At 44.8% G+C, this 23,614-nt stretch overlaps 2 protein-coding genes across 2 annotated transcripts in view; one reads left to right on the top strand and one right to left on the bottom strand.

Moving 5' to 3' along the window:
* The window catches only part of DNAH5 (dynein axonemal heavy chain 5), a 5,605,957-nt gene that overhangs the window by 5,435,584 nt on the left and 146,759 nt on the right, over positions 1–23,614 (top strand). Inside the window, exon 68 of the mRNA XM_086967405.1 lies at positions 5,263–5,478. Coding sequence (XP_086823531.1) covers positions 5,263–5,478 — 216 coding nt within the window. The remainder of the gene's footprint in view (positions 1–5,262; positions 5,479–23,614) is intronic.
* The window catches only part of LOC147722883 (uncharacterized), a 103,773-nt gene that overhangs the window by 26,908 nt on the left and 53,251 nt on the right, over positions 1–23,614 (bottom strand). The gene's annotated exons all lie outside the window — the stretch shown is intronic.

Genomic DNA, 23,614 nt, shown 5'->3' with positions numbered 1-23,614 from the left:
TTATTGTCAGCACTTACAGAATTGCGAATACTGTCCACTCGCCTAGACCCCTGCTCAATACACCTCTATCCTCCTTAATCCCCCCATCATCGATGCTCCCCGTCCTCTCTCCTGCATGCTCCTAAACTGCAGATCAGCAGTACAACAATCTATTGAAATTGCTGAAGCTCTTCTCGCTGAAGAAATAGACAACGCATTCCTCACAGAATCCTGGCTCAATGCCCACTCAACCCCTATTCTTGACATTCTCACTCCTCCAGGGTACAACCTCATCAGACAAGACAGGCCAATCAAAACTGGGGGTGGGGGGGGGGGGGGGGGGGGGGGGGGACTAGCCATCATACATAGAGATGGAATACAGATTACCAAACTCAAACCTGCATAATATGATCGTTTGAATACATAGGCATCGAACTCACCACCAAGGGCACCCCACCCATCAAATTCTAGACCATCTACCATCCTCCTGGAGAACGTACCCTTTTACCCGTAGAACTAACAGACCTAATAACACAATTCTCCTTGACAGACACCAAAGACGTGTTCTTGGGTGACCTCAATATCCACTGGAACGACCCAGAAGACTCTACTGTCCTGAACCTTTCCAACCTTCTGGAAATATATACCCTCAAGCAACTCTGCAATAAAACAACTCACATCAAAGGTGCATCACTAGATGCGATCATAACAAACAACGATCTCCTCTCTCCCTGGTCATTCAAGGATAGTGGGTGACTGGACTATGTCACTCTCGCCTTTTCTCTCATTGCTCTCTCCCTCTCCGCTGCACTGCATTTTTAGTACCCATGCTGTATTTTTTTTCTGTGTTCTGCTTCCTTTCTGCTGGCCTGCTATGTAATGGAATGTCCTTCTGCTGTTTACTGTGTATATGTAAAGCGCTCTGATACTTACCGGTCAAGCTAGCGCTATATAAAACTTTAAAAATAAATTAAATAAATGAAATTGTCTCAATGACCTGAGACCTACATAACAAATGCTGTGCTAGAACTGGTTTCCATTGTGTATGGATTTTTTTTTCTCGACTACATGAACAACAGTGTTAATGTTTTCTGTTTATATCAATAAAAATCTGTTTTAAAAAATGGAACTAAATAGATTATTAAGTGGAAAATTCGAATTTGTAGGTGACACTTTTAGAACTGAAGTCAGTGTCCATACTGACTTCGAGTGAAGTGGTCATCCTGACCCCTGAAGAGGTGCTGAACTGCTTTGCTTAAGTGTAGCCCCCTTCTCTGTAGGAACACAGTTAGTGATTTTGTTTTGTTATACATTATTATTCTGTTCTTGCAAATGTATTATTCTGTCATGCAGATTCATTGTGCAATTTCGTAAGTGTGGGAAGTTGTCCTGTCAATAGTGTATCGCAAAATGAAACCCCCCTCCTGCACAATAGGGTCAGGGGACCGTGAGTTTCCTATATTGTACAGATATTCATTGATTTTGTTGAATACAGGGTGTAGGAGAGTAGGGTCTGCTTCCTATGATTACCCCCACTTTTTGATGTGATTCACTGGTTTTTCAACTTTAGTATGGCTATGGCCCTGCTAATCAGGCCCACAGCCTAGCTGTTCTCTCTCTAAATTGATCCCATGTACTTTAGGTACATACCAGATTGGTTAATGGGTCACCCTTGTGAACCCCTGTATAGTGTACCTTAGGTACCCAGGGCATAGGTGCACCCAAGGCCTACCAGGGGCTGCAGCATGTATTATGCCACCCCTGGCTGGCCTTCCAAACTGTCACCACAGGTCTGCAATTGCAACCTGAATTGCAACCCCTTACTTAGATATAGTATATATATATATATATATATATATATATATATATATATATATATATATATATATTATAGACACATATTAACCTATAAGACACTCCTATGGCAGGCCTTGATAATCCTGGAGGCAGAATTCTTGGTTTTGTGTGAGAGGGTGCCCTAGCATGAGCTGAGCCCCTCTGCAGCTTTCGGAACCATCTCCTTATAGCTGTTCTATGATATAGCCATACCATATACTCTTAAGTGCATTATAATCCTCGCGGTTAATGCTAACTTTGGTTTGGCTTTATCAAAACATGTTGTGTAAGGTGTCAAACACTTTGGAATACTACCCCCCACCAGTTCTGATGGCGGGGGTAGCATTCCACCCTTCTAGAGGGAGAAGACATGTAGTTACTGTTAAACACGGTTACATTTAAACAGAGCCCCAGCATCACAAAATGGATGCTGCTACCACAGACAGGCTTTAGTGTATTGGGGCATGGTGGGTTGCATTCAGTGAATGCTTTTCAGACACTGCCTGGGGCACACAAGGGACCTGATTCACAGAACTAACTTAAGACAAAATCCTAAACTTACTACTTAAGGCAGTCTTAAGACAGAGTTACACAGACTTAAGTTAGGATTTTGTCTTAAATCTGTCATAAGTCTGTCTTAAGTCTGTCTTAAGTCTGTCTTAAGTTTGTCTTAAGTCTGTCTTAAGTTTGTCTTAAGTCTTTCTTAAGTTTGTCTTAAGTCTAACTTAAAACAAAATCCTACTACTAAATGCCTTCTGTGAATACCAAAAGTAGTAAGTTTAGGATTTTGTCTTAAGTTAGTTCTGTGAATCAGCCCCAAGGTGCTCCAAGCATTTCCCAGTTCAAACCGGTTGCTGGGGCACTCAGCCCCAGCTCTGGCGCGAAACTGGACAAAGGGGAAGGGGTGAAACCACCCCTAGGAGGGACCTTAGAGTTAGTCCAACCCCATAACTTACTATAAGTATAGAACCCCAGTCCCTAGGACTTTAGATTACCCTGGACGAAACTCTGCAACATATATCTTGGACCTTCGACATTCCATATCGACTGGAAGGCAGAAGAAATCTCCCTTGTGGTCAAGGAGTGACCACCCTGTTCAAACAGGCACCAATTGCATCTTTGCCTGTCTGCATTTTTGAGGCTCCCACCGGATCCCGAAGAATCTGCGACACAGGACACGGACTTCCAGAAATCTCTGAAGCTGACCCGAGCTCCCAGCAACATGAGAGACTTGGGACCGGAACTCCTGGACAACCTGCATTTTGCAAACTGCACCTACTTCCCGAGGTATCCCGAAGTTGTGCATTGTAGTGCTTGAAGCCCCAGCCCCGAGCACCTTTTGCACCGAAGCTCAGAGGCCCACACTCCACGAGTGACTCGTGGACCCACTTTATGCATTTCAGCTCAACAGGTCTTTGCAGTTCCTAGTCTGTGGGCTAGTGGGCCCCCAAGAAGACCAATCTTGAAACTACTTTGCTTTCCTGGTTGCTCCAGGCTTGCTCCAACTTTCCTGCAAAGGAGAAGTTCCTCTGACCTTGCTGGTCTGCACCAAAGCCAATCTCGACATCCTGCGTGGATTGCGTTTGCCAGGGCTTGTTGGGTCCAATCCGGATACCAACACCGCAGTCAACTAGATCCTTTATGGGACAGCTCGAATCCAGCTCCTGGTCATCGTCGATGCCTCCTGGACCACGTGGCTGAAGAGACAAGCGTCACCTTTTTCACCTGAAATCACCCGACAATGGCTGGCAGCTTCCCATCACCATCCTGGTCACTGGCAAGTGGCCCAGACTCTGTCCCTTCTGCTTTCAGGTTCTTCAGAACTTCGATCCACCCGGACACTTTTTGTCTGGTCGCCTGCAGCACTTCTTTGCAGCTCTCCATTGAAAAGGATGACAAAACCCGACACCAAAAGACACCTATGGACCCGGCTTCCATGGGTGAGGTAACACTAGTACTCCGGTGCTCCCGTAGGTCTTGACTCTCGAAGTGTTCTAGTCTAAAAGGGTTCCATCATAGTTCACCCACAAGTGTCCTTAAATTGTAAATTTGTAACTTGTTAGTTTCCCATTGAAAGTAAATGGTAACCCGCGGCTGTGTTTAGACAGTGCACGCGTCTCTCGTGGGCCTCCTAAACCCTAACCTTTGGTTGTTCCTAGAAGCCCCAGCGATTCCACAGGCTCTAGGCTTGCTTTCTATCCCAGACGTGGTTCTTGTACCACTATTTTAGTATATGGTTTGTGAGGCACCTAGGGCATAACGTATACTGTGCAACTTATCGTATGCTAATTAAGTTCCTTGTATTGTGCTTTTACCTCTGACCTCATAAAGAGTGCAGAAGGGTTGTGTTTAGAATAAATACATATATATTTGCTATATACCTTGTGTGGTGTGCTTTCATTTGGTATTCAAGGGATTATAATTGGTAAAACGACTAGCTTAACTCGCCTCCAAGTCTTGCCTGAAGGCTGCTCTCCACAGCTACCACTAGGATAGCTTTCTATAAGGTTGACTTTACAACCACCATCAATAAGGGTCGTTTGGACTGGTGCAAGGTGTCTCACAGAATAGTAGACATCATATACCAGACCAACTTCTCACACAGGGGCCCTCTGGTTGATTGGGGACCCCACTTTACCTCAGCAGCATGTGTTACACCCTGTGTCCTGTAATAGTTGTATGGTGCTTCACCCAGTTAATGAGATTGTCAATTACCTGGATATTATAGGAGTCTTATTTTTAGTTTGCTTGCCAAGTTATTCCTGCTGAAGGCTGATCTTCAAAAGGATGGGAAGGAACAGATTCATTCAGTTAATGATTTTGTGGGTTATGCTTACTCATGATCATGCTATGAATGCCTCATGTGCGACAGACATGCAGGTAATGCAGCGCCTCGCTTAAACTAATATTGATGCAATTTCACCATCAAGCTACTGTAATAGTTTAAAAACTTGGGGTGGGTGGAAGCTGATGATTTTCATTCCACAGAGTTTTAAAAACTCCATGAAATTCTGCAGATTTACGCCAACGGTCAGAAAATATGCATGTTGCACTGCTCACTCTGCAATATAGTGCCAGTAGCGCGAGCAGCGCTGACAAATCTGCGCAAATGGCTCCATGCGGTGCGCAAGATCGCACACCCATTCAAGTTGATTTTGCTGCCGCTCCAGTAGAAAATCTACTCATGCAGAGGCAAATCTACTTGAGAAGCAGCCTTTTGACCGCGATCGCCAGCGTTGGAAAATGGCACTATGGGGCTCCAAATCTCACTCACATTCGCATTTTGGAGCATGTGGCAGCTGGCGAAATATGGCTAGAATTCTGCATTACAAGAGTAACGCATAGTCGCCAGATTCCACCAATTCTAGGGGCAGAATGAACATTCCCCCCACCCCTATTAAAAACATTTTGTCTGTGGATGACAGTTTGTTGTGTTTGGTTTTGCAGAGCCTACCAGCTTATGATACCCCAGAAGTGTTTGGGCTGCATCCAAATGCTGATATCACTTACCAAAGCAAGCTCGCCAAGGATGTATTGGACACGATCCTTAGCATTCAGCCAAAAGACAGCTCCAGTGGAGGAGGTGAAACACGCGAGACTGTGGTTGCAAGGCTGGCTGATGATATGCTGGAGAAGCTTCCCCCTGACTACATACCATTTGAGGTTGGTCATGAAATGATGAACTGTTGAAAAAGATTAACTTAATCAGCAATTTTATATTTTATTATTCAGTTTCTACTTTATATTATGGCCAAGCTCCAGAAAAGCTTTCTTTTTCAGTTTATGGGAAAAGAAGAAACATGCTTATTGAATGTAGCCTTAAAAGTTCTCTTCCTGGATGCACAACCATTGACTTTTAGAGCATGCAACATTGTGACTCTAGGGCCCAGATTAACTGTCCTTGACACAGTGGCTCTGTATGTTATAAATTGCAGCACTGCACTGTAATAAGGACATAAAATAGAACAGTCCCAGGCTTAGCAAGAGTCACCTGCTGATAAAATAATTGGGGCGCTCGCACTAAATCTGGCTGTCCTGTCTGATGCTGAACATTGGACAATGGCGCGGAGGCGAGCCAACACTATTTAGCATAGGATTTGTCGTCGAATTCCTGAAGTAGACAAGTAAGTAGTAATCAAATATGTACAATATGTGCATTTGTGTAAAGCTCAAGTTACATATAGGTATATGAGGTGATACTCTGTTTTAACCCTTGCTTGTGTCTGTTTTCACTAGGCATTGTGATTTAAAGCAAAGCAAGATTACACTACTTTAGTATGTCTAGCTTTGCAAAAAAACCTAGGAATTTCAAATTATTGCAGGGTTCCTTATTATTTACATTGATTTACCCAAAGCTTATCTGTGTAAGACTGTTTGTGTTGTTTATATCTGTTAATATTTCTGTGTTTGGTCAAATTACCTTCACTGTATACATTGTCTGACATGTATTTCTAACTTTTTATTAGACTCCACACTCTATTTGCTTCCTTTGACTCTGCATGTTAACCCTGCCCTCTTTCTTGTTCACCCTCTTTTGCCAGCCTACTGGCTGCTTTGTTTCACTTGGTAAGTATCTCCATGGATCAGTTAAAAACTTTTGGCTTCTCCAACGAAGAATTTGCCATCTTAGTAGGCACTAGTAATTCATTTAGTAACATCTCTAAATCAACTATTCAAGACAATGATGACACAACCAAATTGGCCACTCTCAAAAAGAAGAGAAAAAGAATTGAACCACATGGCGAATTCATGTTAGAGTACCTGAAAGCAAGAGGTATACCCCAGGGACTTAGAGTCCTTAATATTCCAGAAATATTTGTACAATTTAGACAATTCCTAGAGAAATGGAGCATGATAGCTAATAGATGCTCCAGAGACCCCATGATACTCATCATAGAAACTGCAAAAGAACGGGTATCTACATTGGAGAACGAGTTAGCTGAGTTAGAGGACAAAATAAGAAAATCTAGGGCCATATTATCAAGAAAGGGCGATACGTTATCGCCGCTTTTATCGGCAGGAAACTGCCGCTAAAGCGGCGATAATGAGCTTGATAATAGGCCCTTGTGAATTCCCATAGAAGCCCAGGTCTGGTGATAACCTGGGCTTCTATGGGAATTCACAAGGGCATATTATCAAGCCCATTATCGCCGCTTTAGCGGCAGTTTCCTGCCAATAAAAGCGACGATAATGTATCGCCCTTTCTTGATAATATGGCCCCAAATGCTTTAGAAGAAGCAAAGAAGAAATTAGAAGAAGCAGATAAATAACTAGCTTCCTTTACAGATTACTTGATTAAACGTAAAACAAAGAAATTAAATAAAGAGAAATGCTACAACTTTCTGGAAAAACACATTTATCCCTATTTGAGTGAGAACATTTACATACAAAATCAATATTTTAATCAAGACAACTCTAGAAAACAGAAAGTTCTCACCTTCTCTGACACTTCGGATTCCGAAGGTGAAAGCAACTCATATTATTATGAGCAACAAGGACCACATAATTCCTTTAATCTGAATCATCATGTGAGACAGCCTTTTTTAGCCCAGCGTGGAACTTGCAGAGGCAGACAGAGAGTGTGGTTCCAACCACAGACCAGGGGCAACTATCAGAGCCAATATTATCAACTGAACAACAAGCAAATGTTGGAAACCCGCAACAGACAACACTGGAGACAATGGATGTAATTCCCATTTTCAAATTATCATCCACTATTTTAGACACCTCTTGTATGACTTTACTCTCGAGGGGTCTATCATATGTACCCCACATCAATGTCAACATGTTTGAGCTTTATCAAGACATTTTGTCATTTTTTCGTAAGATCATATTGGAAACGTTTTTTGACATTGAGGAGTAACCTTCCACCATGTTGCCCAGCAGGTCATGACTATCTATTTAATCTACTTTTACACCTTCCTTTGACCAGGTGGGTCCAGAAGTGGCGGTATTTGAACATACTCTCCTCAATCGTTTAGACCAAGCCATGCCATTCATTCCCAAACCTATCTACAATCTTGATGAACAAGAGTTTGTCTCTCTCCAAGCTTTTGCCCATGACAAAACTGTTACCATCAAGAATTGTGACAGAGGGGAAGGTATTGTAGCTATCGATACCAGTATATATAAACAAAAACATTTTAACCTGTTAAGTGATCAGTACTTTTATGCTGAAATAACCAATAATCCTTCCTGAAAAGTAGCTCAAAAAATCAAATCACTTACAGCGACAGCATTCAATGTGGGTGACATCAGCAGAAAAGAACAGGAATATTTAAACAGTTTGGAAGGGAAGATGCCTTGCATCTATGGTGTCCTCAAGATTCACAAAAACAGTCAGAACCCCCCTATATCCCAATTGTATCCACATTTGGATTGCTCACGGAACCCCACTCTAAATACATTGACAGTCTGATTCGACCACATATCTCTAAAATTCCATTTTACATCAAAGATACGAGAGATATGAATAATAAAGTTGAGAATCTTCCTTTCAACCAGTACAGCAACATCTTAGTGACTTTGGACATTGAATCCCTATATAGTAACATTCCACAGAGGGAAGCAATAGAGGCAGTATCATGGTTTATCGATATATTCAATGTCCAAGTCCTCTAAATCTTTTTTTTAGACTGTCTCGAAATTGTTTTGACGGATAACACGTTTGAATATGGTTACACCTTTTTCAAACAAATTAAGGGTGTAAGCATGGGAGCATAAGTGGCACCATCAGTAGCAAATATCTACATGGCTTTCTTTCGAAACCAAATTTATCCATAATGATATTGCCCCATCTTTTGAGTCAGTCTTACATTGGTCCAGATATATAGACAATATATTTTTTATCTGACCTGACATTGAAGAACATCTCCAAGAATTCTTGAAATGGCTTAATCTAGCAGACACTAATCTGCGATTTACTTCGTAAACTAGCCAGCAACAAGTTGAATTCTTAGATATTTTGATTAGACATAACTCTGGCATACTTGAAGTAGACCTTTACTTCAAGCACACTGCTAGAAACATGTTTTTACATTTTAACAGCTATCACCCACGAGCTCAAAAGCAGAGTATCTCATTCGGACAATTTTTGCGATTGGACAAATTCGTGCAATTGCGCAGCAATTTCGATATACAAGCTACAGCTATGAAAGCTAAATTCATAGATAGATGATAACCTCATCGCCTTGTCAGAGAATCTTACAAAAGGGCTAGATTTTATGACAGAGGTCATTTATTGTAATACCCCAGATGCAACTTGTGTGCGTCACAAAACACTCCACCATGAGCGAGAAGATCAAACAGATCACTAATTCAAATTGGCACATACTGAATAGTGATCCAGATTAACAACTTAAACTTGCAAAACCTTTGTTTGCTCATCGTCGCAACCCGAACATCAAGGACATTTTTGTCCATTTGCGATACTCCACGGACACCTCCTTTGCTCAGAAATTCTTAGATGGGATTTTACCAGTTTCCAAATCATATGACACCTTACACGACATGTTTTGATAAAGCCAAATCAAAGTTACAATATAACCGCGAGGATTATAATGCACTTAATAGTATATGGTTTGGCATTATCCCGGAACAGCTAAGGGAATTGGTCCCGACAGCTGCAGACAGGCCCAGCTCATGCTAGAGCACCATCTCACATTAAACCACGCACTCTGCCTCCAGGATTGTTAAGGCCTGCCATAGGAGTGGCTTATAGGTTTATATGTGTCCAGTTAGGTTTAGATATAGGTATTAATATCATTCTCTTTTTTTTTGTTTCTGATCAATTTTTATGTATGTTATGTCTTTTATGAAGGAAAACTTCGAAATAAAGACTATAAAAACTGAACTGAGATATAGGTATACTATATCTAAGCAAGGGGGTGATTACACCACCTTGCCCCAGCTGAGGGGTCAGCCAGTTGTGTCGATTTAAGTACCAGCCAGGGGTGGCAAAAGATATGCTGCAGCCCCTGGTAGGCCTTGTTGGCACCTATGCCCTGAGCACCTATAGTGCATGGTACAGGGGCTGACAAGGAGTCCAGTTCCAATTGGGTTATGTACCTATAGTACATGTATGTGAATTTAGAGAGAGAACAGCAGGCTGGGGGTCTGATTAGCAGGCCCACAGCCTCATTAAGTCGAAAACCAGTGAAGCAAAAAGCAAAAATTTGGGGTGACCATAGGATAGCAGACCCTACTCTCCTACATCTGGAAATGGAAAATGTTCTCTGACGTTCCAAGGAATCCTCTTCCTGTTTTACATCAGCTCCTGAATGTTTCTGGTTGCATTCAGAATCATACATAAACATACGCTCTCCATTTGGCTGCTCACAGTTTTGAAATAGTTCTGGAAACTTCAATCTGATATATGCCCCGCTTTCTCTCATTCTCCTGAGCGGATCTGGCAAGGCTAAGGTAATGAAAACTAAAGCAATTCACCAGCGCAGCATTAACCTCACTCTGGAGGCTTCCATAATGCATAATATTCCCCGCTCTCTCTCTCTCTCTCTCTCCTGTGCGAACCTGGCAGGGCTGTGGCAAGGAAAACAGAAGCGCTTCACCAGCGCAGACTTTACCTCGTTCGGGAGGCTTCCAGGAAGAGAAGGGTAGCCCGCTACCACAAGGCTGCTCAGGGTTTGCAGCATTTCTCCTGTGTTCGATTACCAAGCGTAAGACGGCCTGTATCCTTTACAGTTCCTACCGTTGTGCTCGATCCTAGCGAGCGCATCACGGACACCCCTACCCAGCACTTAGTAAGGCGTTTCACTGCTCCAAGGGTTTGTACAGCACCAGGGCATTTGAGGCGCAGCACAATAATGGTTCTCTGGGGAAAATGTCTTGAATCAATAAAGATGGCAGCCGTCCAGAAGGCAGATGCCACAGGAAAACCAAAATCCAAAGTTCAGCAGCTAGTCTGACGCTGCCGCTTGACGCAGTTTCTCCTACACCGGAAATACTCGAGTGACAAGCCCGAGTAAAACAAAGGCAGGGCTTATGTACTAGCAGTCAGGTGTGATAGCCAGCCTTCCCTGAGAGTTATGGGAGTTGTAGTTCTGTACCCATTCATTCATACAGTGTTCTGGGTATGTGCCCCATGTACCTATCTCCGCCTAGCCATGACAGTACCCTCTCTCATTGAACGACGACTCAGCAGTCCGACGGGTTTGGTGGAATCGTGAATGGTAGCGCCTCAAAACACCAGGGCAATGTAGATTAGCCACTGGTTCCCATGAGCGATCTTCAGGGCCATAACCTTTCCAGTCAATGAGATAATGCACGTGTCCCCGAATTTATTTGGAATCCAAAATGAGCTGCACCTCGTGCTCCTCTTCCCCATCTATTTCCACAGATTGTGGTCTCACTGGTAAATGGGTGCCGGGAGACAAGGTTTCAGAAGGGATATGTGGAACACTGGGTGAATTCGCCAAGCAGGGAGAAGTTTTAGTCTCATGGTGACGGGGTTTACAATTCTGTCTATAGAATAGGGGCCTACAAATTTCGGCTGCAACCTGTTGTTCCCTTTGAGTTTCAGGTGTTTAGTGTTAAGCCACACCCTATCTCCTACCTTATAGGAAGGTTCTGGTGTTCTCTTTTTATCTGCCTGTTGTTTATCCCGCCTTCATGCTCCTTCTAGGTGTGTTTTAGCCTTGTCTAATACTAGCTTAAGGTGTGCATGGTGTTCCTGAATAGACGGAAGATTAGAGGCCACAGGACGTTCAAAGGGTAACATGTTCGGATGAAAACCATTGAGACAGAAGAATGGAGAACATCCTAAAGAAGAATGATCCGCATTGTTGTTGGCGAACTCTGCTGACAACACGAGAGTGTGCTCCAGTTGTCTTGTTGTAACAATGTGAAACACCTTAGGTATTGTTCTAATGTCTGGTTCAATCGTTCTGTTTCGCTGTCTATTTACGGATGATAACTGGTAGATAGACGGGTATCGATCTTCATGACCGCACACAGCGATTTCCAGAATTTTGAGGTGAATTGGGTCCCTCTGTCTGTGATGATGACTAAAGGGATTCCGTGTAGCCGAACTAAGTGTTGTAAGAAGGCTGTAGCTAGTTCGGCCAAGGAAGGCAATTTTTTAAGAGCGACAAAATGGCCCATCTTGGTCAGATGATCGATGACCACTAGTATGGTGTCGTGGCCAGAGCTAAGAGGCATCTCCACAATTAGGTCCATGGACACCGTGTGCCAAGGAGCTGGTGGTGTGGGTATAGGTCTAAGTAAACCACTGGGTCGTTGATGCTGTGCTTTGGCTTGTGTGCAAATAGAACATTCGGAAATGTATCTTTCAGTGTCTCTCCGAAGTGACTCTCACCAAAAGTAACGAGACATGGTTTGTAGCATTTTCTGCATTCCCATGTGTCCTCCCCAGGTCGTATTGTGGATCCATTGTAAGGCCTGTTGCTGGAGTGATCCTTCAGGAACGTACAGTCTTTCATCATGAAACAAAAACTCATCCCCGACAGAACGGTGTTGTAGTTCTTCTATGACCCATGCATCTTGATCGAAGCCAGTGGATTGTTTCTTCACCTCTTTCAAGAAGTCATCAGTGGTGATTAAGGCTATTGTCTCTGTTGGAAAGGAAGCCTTCTGTAGTATGATGGGGGGTTCTTCCAAAGGATCGGAACTGACTGCAGGATTAGGCAAGGGTCTAGAAAGCGCATCAGCTTTCCCGTTTTGTGGTCCTGGTCTGTATTTGATTACAAAGTCAAAGTCCGCAAAAAACAATGACCATCGTAGTTGCCGAGGAGTTAGAGCTCTGGCACTCTTTGAAAACAGCAGGTTCCTGTGGTCTGTGTATATTTTCACTGTGTGTCTGGCCCCCAGTAGATGATGTCTCCATTCCTCACAGGCTCGTTTGATGGCCAACAGTTCTTTATCAGTGATACTGTAGTTTACTTCACAATTGGACACCTTCCTGGAGAAGAAGGCGACAGGATGAAGTTGGCCTGTGTCTGGGTGTCATTGGGAAAGATTTCCCCCAATAGCGTAATAAGAGGCATCTGTTTCGAGTATGAATGGTTGAGAGGCATCAGGATGCCTCAGCACTGGTGAAACAGCTTTAATGTTTGGAATACCTTTTTGGCTGATTCAGTCCACTTTAAAGTAGCTCCCTTCCAGGGAAGGAGTGTCAAGGGTTGGATAATACAGGAGAAGTTTTTTTATAAATCTTCTACAGAAGTTCGCAAACCCCAAGAACCTCTGTAGGGTTTTCACACAGGAAGACAGGAAGGGGATTCCAATTTAGTGATGGCTTGTGTTTTCTTTTTATCCATATAGAGTCCATTGGGGCCGATGACATAACCCAAGGACTCTACTTCTGTAGTATGGAAAAAGCACTTCTCTAGTTTTGCATAAAGCGTGTACTGCTGCAGCCGTTCCAGAACTGCAGACACATGGGGTATATGTTCTTCTAGGGAAGCCGAGTACACAAGGATGTCGTTGATATATACTATACATGACACATCCAACAATCCTCTTAAAACTTCATCCATGAAGTATTGGAATGCGCCGGGGTGTTGCATAGCCTGAAAGGCATAACCTGATATTCGTATAGTCCGAATTTGGTTTGAAAGGCCGTTTTCCATTCATCCCCTCACCGCACTCTCACCAGATGATATGCTCTACGGGGGTCTAGCTTGGTAAATACAGTGGCTCCTTTCAATTGATCCAGCAGGACAGATATTAAGGGCAGGGGATATCTATTTTTCTTGGTTACTTGGTTGATTGCCCTATAAATCGATACAAGCCTTTAGGCCCCCTTCGCGTTTCGGAATCAAAAAAAGAGGCAAGGGCACTGGTGAAGAGGAAGGACGAATGAAGCCAGTCGACAGTAGCTTCTCCAAGTATTGCTGTAGATACGTGGTTTCTGCTTCGGCGAGGGCATAGATGCGGCTACACGGAATGCTGGCTCCCAGTTCCAGATCAATCACACAATCATACGCCCTGTGTGGTGGCAGCTTGCTTGCTTCTTGCTCACTGAACACAGCGTGATATTTCTAGTATTCCTCCGGTAGTGTTTTGATACATCCCACCCTTTGCGTAAGACAACTACTGGCGAGCAACTCAGCAGGGTTCGCCTTCTGGGGGGCTTCTTGGATTCTATCTTTGGTACAATGTTCCATACAATATGAGGAATTTAGCATGACTGTCCGAGCTGCCCATTGCATGAAGGGTTCATGCAGTGTAAGCCAGGGCATGCCCAATATAAGAGTGAAATGAGTGGCATCTATTAAACCAAATTGGATGTACTCGTAATGTTCATGCCACCTGCATTTGAATCTGCTGGGTGTGGTATCGTACAGGGCCAGACGTCAGCTCTGTACCATCTACGGCCTTTACTAGTTCTGGGACCTTCTTCTTTACGCAGGGTATACCAATTTCTTGTGCATAACTTTGGCCGATAAAGTTACCCGTAGCCCCTGAGTCTAACAGGGCATGTACTAGTACAAGTCCTGCCCCAGGTATATCCAATGAAACACATACATTCATATGGGCCACTGTTTTTGGAATGTGTTGACCACCACTGGACAGACCTCTTCATCCGTTGGCCTCAAACAAGGGATCTGTAACTTGTTTAGGCGTTTTAGTTTTCCGAGTTCTCAAGCAGGTATTCTACCACTGGCACGTTCTGGTTCCCTTTGAACTCTTTGTAGGTTGTCTTGGTTTTTGCCTTGCAGTCTTTGATAAAGTGCCCAGGTTTCCCACAGTACATATGTGAGAAGTTGGCCTGGTATATGATGTTCACTATTCTAGTGATCACCTTGCACCAGTCCAAACAACCCTTATGGTGAGGGTTGTAAGTCAACCTTATAGACCAGCTATCCTAGTGGTAGCGTGGACAGAACAGTCTTATGCTAAAAGCGTGTAAAGCCAGCTGTTTTACCATATGTAACCCCTTGAATATCAAATGAAAGGACACCACACAGGATATATATAAAATATATATGTATTTATTTACTAACACACTCCTCTGAACTCTTTATGAGATCAGAGGCAAAAGCACATAACAAGATACTTAGTCAGAATATGTTAAGTTGCACAATTTACAGTTAGGCCCTAGGGGCGAAGCAAACCATATATTAAGAAAGTGGTATAAGTACCATGTCACGAGACAAGGAAAGGCCTAGGGCCTAGGGAATCGCTGGGGCTACACTATCTGAACCTTAGTTTAGAAGTAGGAGGCCCACAGGCGGCGCGTGCAGTGGCGTTACACACACGCGTGAGTCAATACAAAGTCAATGGGAACTTAGAAGTTAGATTTAGAAAGATTTAGGACACTTCCGGTTTAGCTAGGAGGAAACAACTAAAAACCTAGACACTTGGATAGTCAATACCCTTGGGAGCACCGAAGTACTCGCATTACCTCACCCACGGACGGCGGGTGCATAGGTGTGAAGATGTGTCGGATTTCGCCGTTGAGTCCTATGGAGCCTTTGAAGAAAGATGCTGCAGGCGACAAGGAGGAAGATGTCCGGGTGGATCCAAGGGTGGATCGAAGATCAAGAGGACCTGAAAGCAGAGGGGACAGAGGTCTGGGTCACTAGCCAGTGACCGGGTGGAACCAGGAAGGAACCAGATGACGTCAAGGAGCAATCAGGTGCTGTCTTGAAGCTTGTCTTTGCAGCCACGCGGACCAGGAGGCGTCGACGTCGACCAGGTGCTGGAGAGGAGCTGTCCCACGAAGGATCTCGCAGATGGAGGGGTCAACTTCCGGATTGGAGTCAACCGGCGTTGGCAAAGGCAACCCACGCAGTATACGACAAAGGCTTCTGGTGCAGATCAGCAAGGTCTGAGGTGCTTCACCTTTTCAGGGAAGCAAGGGCCAGTCTGGAGCAACCAGACCAGCAAGGTGATTCAAAAGGATTGTTGTCACAAAGGCTACTAGCCAACGGGCCAGCAACTGGACAATGCGTCGAGCAGAACACAAGCAGAAGGGCCCCACGCAGAACTCGTGGAGTGGGGAGGACAGATCTTCGGTGCTGGTGGAGCTCGGGTTCGGGGTTTCTCAATCCCCAGTGCACAGCTTCGAGAATGCCTCAGGAGCTGCACAGTTAGCAAGTTGCAGGCTTTCCAAGATGTCCGGTCCCACGTGTCTCGTTGCCTCCACGGATCTCAGCTATGCTGCAGTCGTGAAGAGAGGGTCAGAGAAGTCTGGAAGTCTGGGTCTTGTCAGGCTTTGGGCTCGGGTTCCGGCGGGAACATCGACAAAGCAAGCCATTGATTTGCTGGATGGTGCCTGGTTGCCCAGGGTTGTCACTCCTTGGCCACAAGGGAGATTCTTTAGTCTTCAGCTTCAGCATAATGTCGAAGGTCCAGAGTTTCGTGTCAAGTTTCGATTCAGGATTAATCTAAAGTCTCAGGACTCAGCTCCTACCTTTATACAACTAAAAGGGGCTGAATTACTTTCTAGGTCCCTCCTATGGGTGGGACCAGGAAGGGGGGTGGTTACACCCCCTTTCCTTTGTCCAGTTTCGCGCCAGAGCTGGGGCTGGAGTGCCCCAGCAACCGGTTTGAACTGGGGTATGCATGAAGCACCTAGTGTGCCTCAGGCAGTGTCTCAATCTATTCAGCCCTCTATGTCCCAATACACAAAGTCCTGTCTGGGGTGGTGCTCACACCTCCCCAGGCAGGAAACCTATTGTCCAAACCTCCGTGACTGGAAGGACTCCCAGGACTGGCAGGAGGTCAGACTTGTGTCAGTGGCAGCAGCGTCCATTTTGTGATGCTGGGGCTCTGGTTAACTTTAACCGGGATAGTCAGTAATAACATGTCTTCTCCCTCTAGAAGGGTGGAATGCTAACCCCGTCGCCAGAATTGGCGAGGGGGTAGTATTCCAAGGCGTATGACACCTTACACGACATGTTTGGATAAATGTAGGAGGGTGGATGCCTGACTATGGTTACCCCAGATTTTTTGCCTAGTGTTTAGCTGGTTTTCGACTTAGTTGGCCTGGCTATCTGCTCTCTCTGTAAAATGGACTCCATGCACCCTAGATGCATAATGTTGTAACTAGATTTATCTCCTTTTAGGCTGCTTAGTGTAATTTGTAGGTTAAATTTTGTTTAGAAGTGCGCTAATAGTAAGACGCATTACATTGATTATTAAAGCGCAATTAGTAGGACGCATTAGTATTATTGTTAAAGCTCCAGCATTTGCCTAATTGACTCCTGTTACCAGCGCTGACCCCCTTGACCAGCGGCCGGGCTTTGCTCCGCCATACCTCTGTTTGCAGCGACCGGCCGGGCTTGGCTCCGCCGGTCTGCCTACATCCCCCAGGATCCCACGGGGGAAGTGACGACACCCTGAAGCAGCGCGCCAGGCGGCGCATAAAGCATCGTTAGGGGCCGAGTTCCCCGTGCTCCAGCATTTGCCTAATTGACTCCTGTTACCAGCGCTGACCCCCTTGACCAGCGGCCGGGCTTTGCTCCGCCATACCTCTGTTTGCAGCGACCGGCCGGGCTTGGCTCCGCCGGTCTGCCTACATCTCCCAGGAGCCCACGGGGGAAGTGACGACACCCTGAAGCTGCGCGCCAGGCGGTGCATAAAGCATCGTTAGGGGCCGAGTTCCCCGTGCTCCAGCATTTGCCTAATTGACTCTTGTTACCAGCGCTGACCCCCTTGACCAGCGGCCGGGCTTTGCTCCGCCATACCTCTGTTTGCAGCGACCGGCCGGGCTTGGCTCCGCCGGTCTGCCTACATCCCCCAGGATCCCACGGGGGGAAGTGACGACACCCTGAAGCAGCAGGCCAGGCGGCGCATAAAGCATTGTTAGGGGCCGAGTTCCCCGTGCTCCAGCATTTGCCTAATTGACTCCTGTTACCAGCGCTGACCCCCTTGACCAGCGGCCGGGCTTTGCTCCGCCATACCTCTGTTTGCAGCGACCGGCCGGGCTTGGCTCCGCCGGTCTGCCTACATCCCCCAGGATCCCACTGGGGGAAGTGACGACACCCTGAAGCAGCGCGCCAGGCGGCGCATAAAGCATCGTTAGGGGCCGAGTTCCCCGTGCTCCAGCATTTGCCTAATTGACTCCTGTTACCAGCGCTGACCCCCTTGACCAGCGGCCGGGCTTTGCTCCGCCATACCTCTGTTTGCAGCGACCGGCCGGGCTTGGCTCCGCCGGTCTGCCTACATCCCCCAGGATCCCACGGGGGGAAGTGACGACACCCTGAAGCAGCACGCCAGGCCGCGCATAAAGCATCGTTAGGTCCCTCGTCCCGCGAGGACGCGCGCGGGACGCGCCGGACTAAGCCCGGACAAAGGGAGGACAGTCTAAGACAGTCCAAGACTGGCCACGACTGGACTGGACCAGGACTCTTGCAAATTTGTGCTGTGAGGTAATCGGTCTTTCGAGTCTTTTTTACTGACTGTTACTGACTGTCTCAGGGACAAAGGGTTAATACATTGATATCTGCAAGTTGTATTAGCCTATTATATGTTATCTGGGTTTTTCTAGCCCTGTATATGTCGAAACAAAAGACCCCCATTGCTCCTGCCAACACCATGGACAACTATTTATTGCAGGTGGTGGCAAAAATAAATAATGAACGGAGGTCCTCTTTAGGACTTAGTACCTCACCAATATGTTCCCAAAGAGAGAAATTGGGTTTGACTGCAATGGATTCTGATATAACAAATGCCATAGAACCATCTACACACCATAATAATGATAGTCCATTGATAAACGTCTCCACGGCCTCTAGGGTTTCAAATCTAGACACAAATGTAGATATAATAGTGGGGGATGATCTAAATGTTTCCCAACATGACCAAGAGATAGTTGAGGAATGTATCTCCCCACCAACGCCTGTCCCTGCACCAAGAGCAGTAAGAGGAGCCACTAAGATTCCCCCTAAAAGAGAAGGGCTGCGGTCTAGTAGGAAAAGACCAGCAACCCCCCCTAATAAAAGTGTCATAGAAGGAAAAGAGGGAGAAGAAAAGGGCAATATAGGATGGGACGATACCATTATAAATAAGCTCATGGGTATGCTGGACACTAAGTTAACTCGGATAATTAAACCTCTTCTATCTAAAATTGATCACCTCACGGATAAAGTCAACAAACTGGAGACTCTCCTAAAAACTACTAATGATAGTGTGGGGGAAATACCGAATCAGGTAATAGGTAAATTCGACGAAAAACAATCGATGGGAAATATACCAGGGGGAACAGTAGACATACTAGCTCCTATTCAACCAACTAGATTAAATCCTAGCATGCAACCAAACAACCCTATAGTTGTGGGGCCCCCAGTAATCCCTGGGAATACAATAGATTCTGACTATAATCTTGAAATAAGCCCTGTGGAGCTAATTGTAGAAGCCTTTTCCCTGATTCTTGTTCTAGCCAACATGCCACCACTGAATATAGGCCAGATTGAGTCACCAGACTCCCTACTAAACAAAGCACTGCAATGGTTGAGCAATAATATGCATATTTCTCCCTGGGGCAAACAAAAGCTGTCAGAAGACTTGTTAACAGCAAGACGGGTGAAGTGGATAGGGAATAAACCTAAGAAATTCGCAGGAGACTGTGTTGTACTAAACTTTAAGGGCCCTGAAGTACTACCGGACATCCTGCTCAACATATTCCCCCCCCCAACGCAGAACGGCAGAAATAATACCACTCACGTTGGACTTCTTCTACAGTAGAAGAGGACTCGTGGCGAAGCCAAGTATACTAAGGACTAAGTGGGCAATTGTGGGAAATAGAAGGGCTAGGGATGGTCCTATCTGTGATTGGGGGCTGAATCTGGAAAATCGTTTTTCGGCTTTATCCAATTTAAACGAATGCGATTGACTCGCAAGGAGTAAATATTTGTCTCCCAAACCACAGAGAATGCAAACTAATATAATGGCAGATAATATGTCATGCACACAATTTAATAAGCAGAACATAGGATACAGGGAATTTCGAATCTCAATTTCTGGAGAGCTAGACAAAGAACCGGAGGGTATAAATAGAACCAGGGAAGCGGCGGGGAGTGAGGCAGCATTAGCGGGTGGAAAAATAATAATAGTTGACCCTGATGTAAATGCAAATAATGTGGAGAAGGGCCAGACAATGTCATATCGAGAAACATCATCTCTGTCCCTCGTGTCATGGAATATAGCAGGCGTAGCAAATAAGATAGCTACACCAGAATGGGTAGATTTTATTGACCAACATGATATCATCATGGTACAAGAAACTTGGTCACTGAACCCAGTTTTTCGCCAGGGGTATTTAAATTTCCACATACCAGCAACTAGAAATCGCTTAGGACGCCCCTCTGGAGGCCTATTAATCTGGATCCGCCAGTCGCTGAATTGCTCAATAACGCAAAGATCTGTACCATTTAATAACATCCTAGCACTTAACGTTAGATGGGAAAATGGCCAAGAACTTGCCCTGTTTAATGTCTATGCCAGGGGGGTGGGTGGCGGTAAATCCTCAGAGATAATAACTATTCTTGAACAGAATATCGAAATGACAACACTCCAATCTCAAATTATTGTGGGTGGGGATTTTAATGCCACCTTTGAACCCTTGGGTGAAGAGGATAGGATTCTGTCCGAGGAGGAGGACACCAAGTGGGGAATACCCCAGTTGGAGGTGCCTGCTATTAAAAAATGGAGCGCTGTGGCAATTCAGCTAAAGAGTCTCTGTCTAGCAAGAGGACTTAGAGCGGTAAATGGGCGCTCGTCCTCTGATCTAAAAGGGAACAATACGTTTGACAACGGCAGAGCAGCTAGTAGAATTGATTATTTGTTATTAGATGTAAGGGCCTGGAACAAATTGATAGATATGGTTGTAGAAGTAAGATTGGAAAGCGATCATAATCCCCTACGCATGACCCTTCATTCCTATCATGAGACCATAGAGCATACCAATAAAAATAAACGGGTGACGCAAGATGTTGTATGTTCAAACAATCAACGCCACCTCAAATGGAGAATGCTGATAGAAGATGTAGCAAAACTAGAGGTCCTTAAAAAAATAGTGATAGACGAAGTAAACAACATCAAGTCCCACTATGGGAAGCCTAACTTCCAGGACTATATGATGGAGGCTCATAAAAACCTCTTCTGCAAACTCCAAAGCTTCTTCATCAAAACAGTAGATTCAAATAGAGTCAAAAGAGAACAACCAAGACAAGGATGGTATGACAAGAGTTGTAGGCTGGCACGATTTAACTTAAGCACTGAATTGAAAACGGGCAATGCCCTAGCAGTTAGGAAGGCAAGAGATAGCTATAGACAGACCCAAAAACAAGCCAGGAAACGTTGGGACGAGGAATGCTGGCGTGAACTGAAACAGGCTTGCGCAGCTAAGGATTCTAAGTTATTTTGGGCCACAGTAAAATGGGACAGGGGAAGGACAGCCGCGCAACCACAAAACCATGTTGCTAAAAATAAATGGACTGAGTTTTTCCAACCGCAGTATGCCCGAAATCCAGCGCATACTTCCGACCCCCCCCCTCCACCCGTCTTTTTCAAACATCAAATATTTAATGAAAAAGATGTTAGCATGGCGTAGCGGGGGAAAAGCTCCGGGTATGGATGGAATCCCGGCAGATGTGTTCCTATCTGACCGGAACTCATGGTGTACTTATTTTAAATGGTTGGCTAATGCAGTGGCTATGGGAGGGGAAGTGCCCGCTTCATGGCAGGGAGCGGAAATCATCCCTATATTCAAAAAAGGTGACAAAACCCTGGCTAAAAATTATAGACCCATCAGTCTTATCGATACAGCACAAAAACTTATGGGGCGCTTAGTCCAGAACAAACTGCAACAATGGATTGATGAAAAAAACATACTGTCACCCTATCAAGCAGGGTTTCGCCCCTTGACCAGCAGTGTTGACCAAGTCTTTTACTTCATAGCCATCTATTGGAGAAATTTTACACTAAAAAAGGGGACATTGTATGCTGTTTTTGTGGATTTAAAAGCTGCTTTCGACCTGGTCCCAAGAGAAAAACTGTGGCAGACCTTGGCTGATGTAGGCTTAAGCCAGGAATTTCTCACCCTGCTAGTGCGCCTCCATGAAAACAATTTTGCCAAAATTAGGTGGGGCAAGCAGGGAGAAGTAACTGAGCCCTTCCCGGTGGAACGAGGGGTAAGGCAAGGGTGTGTCCTGGCCCCAACACTATTTTCAATCTATATAAATGGTATAGTTGAACATTTAAAGAAATCTCCAAGTGACGCCCCAATTATAGCAGGTTCTCACGTCCCCGTCTTAATGTTTGCCGACGATACGCTCTTACTTTCACGCACACCGAGCGGTCTCCAAAAAGTGGTTGATGCCTTTGGTGAATTTTGTGATAGCAGGGGCCTTGAATTGAATACCACCAAGACTAAATTCATGTGCCTAAACCACCAGTCCACTTTCAAAGGTGTAATAACATACAAAGGCACCCCGCTTGAGAAAGTTGATGCTTTTTCCTACCTAGGCATTATTTTGCAGGGCGATATGAAATGGAAATCGCATATCAATACGGCAATACTGAAGTTTAGTCAGCTTGCAGGCGTAGTTGCTCTAAAACATAGAGCCTCGCTGACAAAACCAATAAATTGTGCCCTTGAAATTTATAATATGAAAGTATTGAGCGCCTGTTTATATGGTTCCGAACTTTGGGGGCTTTCAAATCTAGGAGGGTTGGGGCGGGCAGAAAATAGATTCTTGCGAGGGCTTGTAATGGCCCCACAAAGCACACCCATAATCCCACTAAAACTGGACCTTGGCAGAAAAAATATTGAGGATATAGCTAGGCTATGGCCACTTCTATATTGGAGACGTCTGATGGTGACCCCAGAGCTAAGCCATTATGCTACAGCCTTGTCAGATGTTGTTAAGTGTGATCGTTTTCATTGTATTGTATGGCTAAAAGAACTAAGGGGCCTACTTGCAAAGTTAAAACTGGATCACCTATGGGGTAACAAGGATGTGGCTAGTTTTCCATCGAAAACAAAACTGAAAGAATTGTATTGGGAGATGGTGTACTTAACAATGTATTGCAAAGGATCTGCACCAAACTTGTCATCTCGTTTTCTGGACATAAAAATGTTTCCGTCATGTGAACCATACAGGGATATAATTGAACGCCCACATGACAGGAAACTATATTTCCAATTTCGTGTGGGAACACTTCCAGTGAATGCTTTTAAGAAGCATTGGTCCCCACCGCGGGATGAACATTGTTATCATTGTAAGGACCAAATAGAGCACATCTCCCATCTGCTGTTTTGTTGCCCACTATATGCCAGCCCAAGGCGCAAATGGCTAAAGCCAGTTTGCTTAAACATCGGCACCCGCAGCCAATAGACAGCACTTAGAATATTAGAATCTGACTGCTCCACACCATTTGTAGTTGCTGTAGCAAAATTTATTGCTTGGGCCTGGGTAATCCGCACTCGCACTTTATTGCTAAATGTAACAAAATGAAATATGGTTGACATGTTCTAATTGCTTTGCCATTTGAAATGCTTTTCACAATAATTTTTAGGAATTAAGGATACATTTTTATTATGTATAATATTCGACTGTCATTGTTTAATATGTGTTTTAAAAAAAGTATTTTTAGCTATAGTATTTATTGTAATAGGGTTAGGATGGATGCTTTTATGACAAATGTCGAATAAAGCTTTGAAAACGTTAAAGCGCGAGTAGTAAGACGCGTTAGACTAAGTATTAAATGGCGCAGGTAGTAAGACGCGTTAGATTAATTATTAAATGGCGCAGGTAGTAAGACACGTTAGATTAATTATTAAATGGCGCAGGTAGTAAGGCGCGTTAGATTA

Source organism: Lissotriton vulgaris, chromosome 4_1, assembly GCF_964263255.1.
Source record: "Lissotriton vulgaris chromosome 4_1, aLisVul1.2, whole genome shotgun sequence".
Taxonomy (NCBI): domain Eukaryota; kingdom Metazoa; phylum Chordata; class Amphibia; order Caudata; family Salamandridae; genus Lissotriton; species Lissotriton vulgaris.
This window is presented reverse-complemented; position numbering and strand designations above follow the sequence as displayed.